At 36.1% G+C, this 10,032-nt stretch overlaps 1 protein-coding gene across 1 annotated transcript; it reads left to right on the top strand.

Annotated features, from left to right (window-relative positions):
- Window positions 1-5,821: 5,821 nt before the first annotated feature.
- On the top strand, window positions 5,822-9,948 carry LOC111776948 (growth-regulating factor 3-like). The gene is made up of 3 exons (XM_023656369.1): window positions 5,822-6,407; window positions 6,910-7,267; window positions 9,203-9,948. Exons 1-3 carry the CDS (start codon window positions 6,173-6,175, stop codon window positions 9,609-9,611), a joined length of 1,002 nt encoding a protein of 333 aa, XP_023512137.1. The 5' UTR covers window positions 5,822-6,172; the 3' UTR covers window positions 9,612-9,948.
- The last annotated feature ends 84 nt before the right edge of the window (window positions 9,949-10,032 follow it).

Genomic DNA, 10,032 nt, shown 5'->3' with positions numbered 1-10,032 from the left:
CGACTTTCACTCTAGAAACATCTTTTTCGAAAAAGATCGTTACAGTCGAATATTAAAATCGAATATTTTGGAAGAAAAAAAAGTCGAGACAATTTATGTTGGAAAAAATGAAAGAGAAATCCGTCACATGTCCTGTTTTTTATTGTAACACCTTCCGGTATCGTATTCCAACTTTGTTGTATTCTTATACTAAAAAATAATAAAAGAAAAATGGAAACAAATCTAGTCGAATTGTTTGACTAGGGTGTTCGGGCTCAAAAAGTATAATAAAGTATGGTGCGAAATCTTTGTACATTAGTATAATAAAGTACGGGCGTTCGGGCTCAAAAACTTAAGTTGTCGTAGAAGGAATTCCGAGAATATAAAGCGGATGGAATATGAATGGGTAAGATTAAATAATGTCTTTTATTTATATCGTCTTCTTAGCAAATGTAAGCGACAAAAAGGGAGCTTGGTTGAAGTGGAATGATCTTATGATCTAGTGAGTATATCATCGCTTCCAATTTCTAGCCTTCTAAGCGTTGTTACCCCTACCGTGTAGTACGTCAAGAGAAAGGGTTGACCCGTAGGTCGAAAAAAAAAATAAAAATTTCCTTACCCTACCTTCTATTCTCTACCTTTTCGGGATCCCAAATCGGTTTAAGAAGAAAACAAAACATTCCTTATAAAGGTGTGGAAACCTCTCCCTAGCAGACGAGTTTTAAAATTATGAAACTAACGACGATACGTAACAGGCTAAAACAAACAATATCAACTAGTAGTGAGTTTGAGCTTGAAAGTTGAAGTGTTTAGACACCGTGCAAAGTTTAAGGACATTTTTTTTTTATTAATTTAGCGAATATTATATAACAAACTAACCTAAGTATAATTAAACATGTTAAAATTTATGTCATTGACAAGTAAGTTTGAGGTTTGAATCTTTCATCTTCGTGTGTTATTGAGTTGGAATCTAAAGCCTCACACCCAAGACTCGAATCACAGTTCAAAATTAAAATTTGGTATTTGTGTGTCCTCGACAGTCACATAACGTAGAATTACTTCAAGAAAAATACACTCAATTTTAGCGATCTTATGATTAAGCCATTGAAAAGAAAGGTACACATTGTTAGCATAGACAGTAACATTCAATTCTTTTAAAACTTTTTAATCATCCTATCCTCAAGATCATTCTCATTTAAATAAGATCTTAGTTCATTCGTATACTCATCTATTACTCAAGTGTCATAAAAAAAATCAATTATTTTTTTAAAAACGAATTAACATATTAATTACATCGTACAAAAATAATCCATATGATTGATTGTAATAACCCAAAAAATGAAAGTTGATGTGAAAGTTGTCTCACATCGCTTAGATCGAGACAGTGGGGAGTTAGATTCCATTATGTGAGATCCCACATCGATAGGGAAGAAAAACGAAATATTCTTTATAAAGGTGTGGAAACCTCTCCTTAGTAGACGCGTTTCAAAAATCTTGAGAGGAAGCACGAAAGGAAAAGTCAAAGAGGACAATATCTTACTGTTAGATATTTTAACTGGAAAATAAGATTGGGTATATGGATTTTTTTGGTAAAGTTGAGGATATTATAGATGGTAGTTGTGGCTACAAATTGAGCACAAATATGAGAGGATAGGAAGTTAATGTAAAAAGTAAANAAAAAAAAAAAAAAAAAAAAAAAAAAAAAAAAAAAAAAAAAAAAAAAGGAAGAAAAGTAAAAAAAGGTGAAAAAGGAATCCAAAAATGTGCTTCTTTGTAGCTTTCAAGTTTCTTTAAATTACTTTTGGGCTCCATCTAGAATTTTGGTAATTAATGTCTACAACTTGGTACTTTATACCTCCCCCACATTTTACCTCTTTTTAAATTAACTCAAAATTTCATTTTACCCCTTTCACATCAACTATTTACCCCTTTTATAAAGAAAATAAATTTCAAATATTTGTCCCTTCCAAAAAANAAAAAAAAAAAAAAAAAAAAAAAAAAAAAAAAAAAAAAAAAAAAAAAAAAAAAAAACCTATCATTTAATTTAATAATATGACCCATCTAGACTGTCTTATTAACCGTTGAGTTGGGTTACATTTTAAAAATTCGATCGATTAATTGGTTGACATTTTTTTTTGTTGGGTCAACTCGACCAACTCAAAAATAAAGTTACGATGTGTTATGACTTATGAATATTTGATATTTGAATTTTACGAGATTTTAGTTATTAATGTAACATGTATTATGAATAAATAAATTTTTTTAAATAATTAAAACTCGAAAATTGAAAAAAAAAACTTTTAAAAGCGTAAGAATCGAACTGGACCTGAATTTCTCTCGTNTTTTTATATAAAAAAGGAAATTACAAAAATACCCCTGGAATGTGCAAAAAGAGGAGGCATGGCTCATAGTAAGAACCAGATGGGACGGTTGCCTAAATTCAAGAAATTTGTGGTCCCATTAACAAAAGAAAAATATTATTTATTTATTTATTTATTTATTTATTAACATTTTGATTCTAATTAATTTCTTTCCTTCACATTTTTATTTACGAGTAAATAAACCAATAATTAAAAATGAATTTACACGTAATATTATATTTTAATAAAATTTTAAAAAAAATTATTGTGAGAGATGCCATAAATCTAAAATAGAGGGAAATGAAGGACCAAACAGCAATAATACATAAAAAAGAAAAAGACATAAATGCCCCCAAAAGTGATAAGTCTGGGGGGGGGCCTCCTTGGTAGTAGAGAAAAGAGGGGTGGGGCCCAGATTGGAATGTCACCTGCATTCCGGCAAGGAGGCGGGCCGTAGGAGGAACCGGGAATAGCAGGTAGCAGGTAACCGGTTGGGCCTAAAAAGAGGGCCCATTGTATGGACCAGCCCATCACGTGTTGTTGCTGTCAGCTAAAGAGGTAGCAGTGGGTGGGTGAGGGGACAAAGTAATTATTAAAACATAACCCTTCCACCCAAATTTTAAAATAATATTTTATTTTTATTTATTTATTTATTTATTTATTTATATCAAATATCCTCACCACACATAAATAAATAAATAAATAAATAAATAAAAGTGATAATAAAAGAGATAAAGCTCCAAAAAGTTTATAAAGAAATTAGGGTTTCTGAAAAGTCAAGTCATAGGATTGCATCTTACCTCATTTGAAATAAAATACATCCCGAGTTGGGTTTCTAGACTTTTAAGGTTCCCGTGAATAAAATATTTTAATATTTATGTTTCACAACCGTATGTTCATTTTCAGTGAATTGAAAGTTTGAGAGCTTACTGTGTTTCGATGTATACGCACAGACTAAATGGTAAAGCTTTTGGACCTGTTAGGAGTTTGTCGGTGTAAACCTATTATGGAGGTATGTTAAATGTTTCGTGGATGTGGGCAGATCGAAATTGATTCTATTGTATCCTCTCGATGTCTCGCACATTGGCCTCCTACCTACCTACTTACCTACCCAAGAGGGAGCATAAAAACACTAGGACCTCAAGACACCTACCAATCTATGTATCTTACCTACATAGACTAACAAATCAATCTAATGATAGATGGACTAAATTCAATGGGGTCGTCGTAGCTTTCTAGAATTTAAAATCTCTAGATTCGTCATGATAAGATTTCGTTACCTTATAGTAAAGATCTGTACTCATGTTCTACGTCTTTTAACTTAGGATTTTATTTGTAACGACCCATGTTCAGGATTTGAATCAAGAATTGAAATCTAGATTCGGTATTGGATGGGCCCGACATTCTCGTGCGACATGGTCACTTTATTTACTCTTTGTTTCTAAGAGTGAAGACTATTCTCACAAATCAACACGAATCCTTCTAACATGTTTTGTCTTCACTCACATGCATCTTAGGAAAATTCCTAGAAGGTCATATCCATGAAATTCTTGTAATTGAGGCGCTCGGAAAAAAAGATACACCTTGTTGGTATAGATAGTCACTTTCGAATGTGATCTCAATTCATTCATGTCCCCTCATTTACTCGGGTGTCACATTATTTTCATTGATTTTTATGTCTATTAAAAAGAAATTCCATGTCATCACTCCTAGAAAATATACAAATAGTGAAAGTTTTTGACACTCGAATTCAATGCCTCAAAAGATTGGATCATGTCTTGTTTATTATCCGTCAAAAAATATTTTTAAGTTTTTTTTAAAAAATGTCAGATGTTAAATGAGTTAGATTTAAAACGTGTCTTAAATCTAACGTCTTGATAGAAGCTGGACTCAAAATAAAGAAACGGTTCTAAATCATAGAAATTAAAGGGTCGAGACTAAAGCTACTTTTGAAACGGATCACATGTTACGATGTAGTATTCGGGAATATTAAGTTTGAGGAAGATGTTTCGAGTTTAATAGAACCTTGAAAAGCTAGGAATTGGAGAATAAATGTTTCACCACTTTGGTTTACCTTTTCTTTTCCAAAGATGAGCAAAGATTGAGAATGACTAAGTCTTGGATCTCTTCTATTTTTACAACTTCTTTATCGTTCTTGTTCAACCTTTGTTTTGAAAACTACTTTGAAAAATTAATAAAACCAACGATGAAAAATATACGTTAGATCTGGTCGAGTTTGATATGATTTTTGTTTTGAATTATGAACGATTTGTTAGATCAAACCACAAGAAATAGAATCTCGTATTTACTAAAGCTGAAGTTAAAACACTTTAATTTATTGGTTCATTTAATAAAGTTGACCTCTTTTGAACTTGATTTAGAGGACGACTTGATACACCAACAAATATGACTAGACAGATCTGTGACTTGGTGTGTCAATGAGCTCCCACTGATCGTCTAAAAGTAACCGTTCATCCTCATTTGGGTATTAACGTGTCATTTACGTTCTAATTATATCATTACCTTCGTCATCACGTATATGGAGAAGAAATGTCAAATACGCATCCACTTTGCCAACAATAAGCCATTAGAGCTGCACCAACAAGTTCATCAACGGGTATGAACAAGCACAAAGTAACTAAATTAACTATGATGAGTTACACCTCACCCACAAAAATCGCACAGAAAAATTTTCTCATTATGTTCAACATTATATCATATTTTTACTTATGAAATATTATTGAACTTATTAAGATATGTTGCATTTTTTAATAGAAATTATAACTAAAAATGAAAGTACCTAGCTAGTAGAGTAGCTAGCTAGTCCAAACGAACCATAGTGAGTAGCACGAGGAATAGAGTTGTGAAAGAGGACAGACTACCATGTGACAAATTAAAGGATTTTTCAGTCAGACATGGTTCCATAGAAGTTCCCTCGATGATTGTTTGACTGAGTTTATGTTGAATTGATACAAGCTATGACGTCAAGACACGTTGTTGAGTTGACCTTACGAGCAAGTTGATTCGGAACACAAATGAGATGATGTACTACGGTGTGTTGGGCGAAATTTGCCCAAATATAACGACGACCATTGAAAGCCATCTCTAAAAGCTACCTTTGATGGGCGTGGGTATGCACTCTATAAACATGGATGGATGACATGATAGATGAAATATGTTTATAGGATAGAAAATAATGAAAAAGAAAAAGGAAGGAGGAGGAGGAGGCAGCATTGGAGTCCAATGAATGGTGAAAAGAAACAGTGTGGGGCTGAAATAGAGGCATGAAAAACACAGCGAAGGCATGATTGGGAGCTCTTTCCTTACCCCTAAACAGCCCATATCCCAACAAAAACAAAACAATGAAATGGGTGTGTTTTAAGGGAAAAGGCCTTTGATTAATTAACCAAACACACATCAGAATCAAGATCAGCCAAAAGCAAAAAGAGGTAATCTTTTGAAGCCGAATCCCCCAATACCCAATACCCAAATTCCCAAATTCCCAAATCCCAAACACACAAAAATAAAAATGAGACCAAACTTGGCCTCCTTCGGTTCCTCCACACATACAGATACTGCCCCCCCTTTACCCACACAAACCTTCGGACACTAAAAACAAACACTACAGAGAGTGACAGAGAGAGCAATCCAGATGGTGGACACACAGGCTGATCTATGTCCCATGATTTTCTTCTCTGTCTCAGACTATGTTTGAGGTTTTCTGGGTGTTTTAGCAAAAGGGGTTTTGGTGGGTTTTGTGGATTAGTCGCTACACAACTGGTGGTCGGCGGCGGAGGTGGAGGCAGAGGCGGAGGAGGAACTCTCGTGTTATTATGAACAACAGTGGCGGTGGCGGTGAGGATGGGAGTAGGACAGTAGCAGCAACAGCAAGTGGAATGATGGGGATGAATAGGTCACCTTTCACAGTGTTACAGTGGCAGGAGCTGGAGCATCAGGCTCTGATCTTCAAGTATATGATGGCAGGTCTGCCTGTTCCACCGGATCTTGTACTCCCTATTCAGAGGAGTTTCGAGTCCATTTCTCATAGGTTCTTCCATCATCCCACCAGTAATCTTACCTCAACCCTCTCCTTTTTTTTTTATTTTTTATCTCATTTTCTCTCTCTCTTTCTGGGCTCTGTCAGTTTGATTGGTTTCTGTTTGTGTTTGATTTGATTTTGGTGATCTTGTTCATTTCTTGTTTCCCCCTTTCTTTTTCTTCATCTCATTTTTTATGTACAGTTCTTTTCCTCTAATGGGTTCATTTTGATTCATGAATGGTGCTTTTTTTTTAAGTTCCCTTGCTTCAAACACTTAACAATCTTGTATTTCCACTCCCCTTATGTCTATAAGTTCTGAATCTGCAAGTTATATAAGAAATAATGGTGTTTTTCAGCTGAATGAATGAGGGGTTTGGTGTCTAATAACCCTTCATTAGTTTCAATCTTTGTACTGTAATAAATCCCCCAATCTAAAGCCTTAGCTTCATCATTTTGGGTATGTAAAGCCAAGAATATGTTTGAGCTATCTTCGTGTTAGTTCATGTTTTGATATGTGCGAGATTTGTGCAGTGGCTTATTGTTCATTCTATGGGAAGAAGGTGGACCCAGAGCCTGGAAGATGCAGGAGAACTGATGGAAAGAAATGGAGATGCTCCAAAGATGCATATCCAAACTCCAAATACTGTGAGCGCCATATGCACCGTGGCCGAAACCGTTCAAGAAAGCCTGTGGAATCTCAAACAATGACACAATCGTCGTCCACTGCGACATCTCTTACCGCTACTGGAAGCAGTAGCACCGGAGCTGGAAGCTTCCATGGTCTTCCATTGAATGCCTTAAGCAACTCCGAGGCGACTACAACTAGAACCAGCCAGCCTGATTATCCTTTGGACTCCATTCCATATGGAATACCAAGCAAAGATTATAGGTATCGTATAAATCCTCCCTGCAACTTCGTTTTGTCGAATCATATCGCAACGCAAGAACTTATGAACATTCATATCCAATTGCCATGATGTTTGATATCAAATGGGAGGAGTTTCCATGCATTTATTTGCAAGAAAGGAAAAGTTTGCACTCTTGGGGACCATATTCAAGCTATGTGGTGGGAGCCCAAACTGTTCTCTTCTCTGCCATATGTTTTATTGAATGTTTTAAACACACCTTTTTGAATTCTTTTGGATCCAACTCTTTGGGCCCTATTCATTTCTTTTGTTCATAATTTTTTTTGTGTTATCCTAAGTATACATGCTTCACTGATCCTATGATGTCTTGCTTTTATGTTCTTTCCAATTGATGCCGGCCTGACATAGCCATAAAAAATTGTCTTGCTGTTAAAACAATTGTACTAACCCTATTGGTTATATACCTTAGCTCAATATCAAAAGATATCAAGACAGAGAAAGAAATGTCAGTTCTGCTCCAATTCTAGTGGTCTGTAAAGTTGAATTGTCTCTCTTTTTCTCTCTCTCTCTCTCTCTCTCTTTGGCTTTTCTTAGCTCATCTTTTTTACCCTTCAAATTGTCTGTGTCTATGGTAATGTTCCATATTTCGCTGACATTCTGCGATCGATGTTTGCTGAAGAGTAACCGTTCTGATGGTCGTTGGCGTTCACTTTTGTTAACTTTAACTGATAAACTTTTGCGTGATCTGGTTTGTTCTAGGTCGATTCTTGTGAATTTAGGTACGAGTTAGAAAATTCTCGTCGTTATTTGTTTTTTTTTTTCATGGTCCAACATATCGGGTCCTAATGTCGGCGGATGGCTGCCGAGTTCAGTTTTGTTGTTCATAGGGAACAACTCTGACAATCATTATGTTCTTTTGAACTCTTGCTATTTAGCTTTAATTGTTCCTAGCTGCCTCAGTTATTGTGTGAGCTGACTGAACTTATGGAGCTTAATGGGTAAACCATGCTTAAGCTTTCAATCTGTCATCGGTTTGTACCTCGGGGTTTGTACCGGTATTAGGTGGTTTGCTCTCTTCTTTTTCGCATCATAGCGAACATTTTAACTTGCTTATTGTCCTTCACCAAAGCGGCTTAAGCGTCTAGCTTTTGGCTCGACTTTGTGATCGATCTCTTCACGTCTTGAAAGAAGGCCTTTGGACATGTTTTATTTTTCGCTCTTGTCGCACGTTGCTTTACTGGAGCTATGTGAGGAAAAAGTGCCATGTTTTTTTAACTATTTTGATTGTTCTTTCATATACTTATGGACTCCTTAGTTCTGCTATAGATTTGAATCTATCTATTCCATAATTGATATTCTTTGTACTTGCAATATCCTTGATCATAGTCACAAGAAACCTGAATTTTAATAGCTTTGATCCTCCTTTGATGTCTCATCTGTCTGCTAATTTTATTTCTGCTGCTAACACGGTCTCCTTTCGAGCTACTTTCCTTCGACCTTTTCTTTTTCTGGGTCAAGTTCTGATAATCTTGGTCACGCATTGTGATATCCCACATCGGTTAAGGGTGTGGAAACCTTTCCCTAGCAAACGTGTCTTAAAAACTTTGAGGGAAAGCCCAAAGAGGACAATATCTGCTAGCAGTGNGGGGGGGGGGGGGGGGGGGGGGACCTTGTTGGACCTTTCTGGTTAAAGAATCTATGGAACGTGACAGAAGCGCACAGGCTTACAGCCTAAAATATCTCATACTGTCATGGTTCATAGACGGAAATCGAGTAACAGAGAGCCACTTTGATGTCTGGTCGTGTCCGAACCATTGTAGTATACGATTCTCATTTTGTTACTAGTGACAATGGTTGAATTAACATTGAAGCATGTGCATTGGAGGTTAAATTTGCAGTGAAGTTGAGCATATAGATGCAAATTCTCTTCCCTTATTTATGTATTAATTGGATTACAGGTATCTTCAAGGGCTTAGACCTGAGGCTGGAGTGCATAGTTTCTTTTCTGAGGCATCAGGAAGCAGCAGGGCTGTTCAAATGGATGCACCAATGGACAACACATGGCCAATAATGCCATCTCGATCACCGTCTTTCCCGGCATCAAAATCGACTGAAAACTCCATCTTCCAAAGTGGATATCTGCAGCATTCGTTCTTCGGTGGCGAATATCCATCTGGGGAAACTCTGAAACAAGAAGCTCAATCGCTTCAACCGCTCTTCGACGAATGGCCGAGAACTAGGGAGTCATGGACTGGACTCGACGAAAGATCCAATCAAACTTCCTTCTCCACAACACAGCTCTCCATATCAATTCCAATGTCTTCATCCGACTTGTCGACCACAAGCTCGAAATCTCCTCATGGTTAGTACCTGCTTCTACCACGCCTGTTCGGTTTCTTCATGCATATTCTTAGTTCATCCTCAATATCATTCTCCATATATGATTGAAAGCAGCATGATGCTTTGAGAAAATTTTCAAGTTTTATCTCTCAACTTCAATGCCTGAATTTTGAATGCTAGTCGTTTACGTTCGGTATATGTGAGCGAACGTGTCGTTGGAGAATTCTGTTGTATTCTTGTCTTGTTTTCCCTTTGCAGCTCTGTTTTTCGGGGTATCGAAAACTTGGTTATGTGTAAACAATTTGGAAGCTGAATGTTGTTATTAGGCTTGGAATAATACAAAACTATGGCTTGAAAATTTAGAGAAAAGTAAGATTATAATGAGGTTGACAACAAATGGATGTTTGTAGTAATGTTTCTTCTCTACTTTTATGTCATATGGACAACC

The sequence above is a fragment of the Cucurbita pepo genome, chromosome LG16 (assembly GCF_002806865.2).
Source record: "Cucurbita pepo subsp. pepo cultivar mu-cu-16 chromosome LG16, ASM280686v2, whole genome shotgun sequence".
Lineage (NCBI taxonomy): Eukaryota > Viridiplantae > Streptophyta > Magnoliopsida > Cucurbitales > Cucurbitaceae > Cucurbita > Cucurbita pepo.
Note: the sequence above shows the minus strand (reverse complement) of the source record. Positions and strands in the feature narration are given on the sequence as shown.

Coding starts and splice junctions, on each gene's coding strand:
- LOC111776948 (XM_023656369.1), top strand. CDS start 6,173: ATGAACAACAGTGGCGGTGGCGGTGAGGATGGGAGTAGGACAGTAGCA. Junction 6,408..6,909: donor GTTCTTCCATCATCCCACCA/GTAATCTTACCT, acceptor AGATTTGTGCAG/TGGCTTATTGTTCATTCTAT. Junction 7,268..9,202: donor ATACCAAGCAAAGATTATAG/GTATCGTATAAA, acceptor ATTGGATTACAG/GTATCTTCAAGGGCTTAGAC.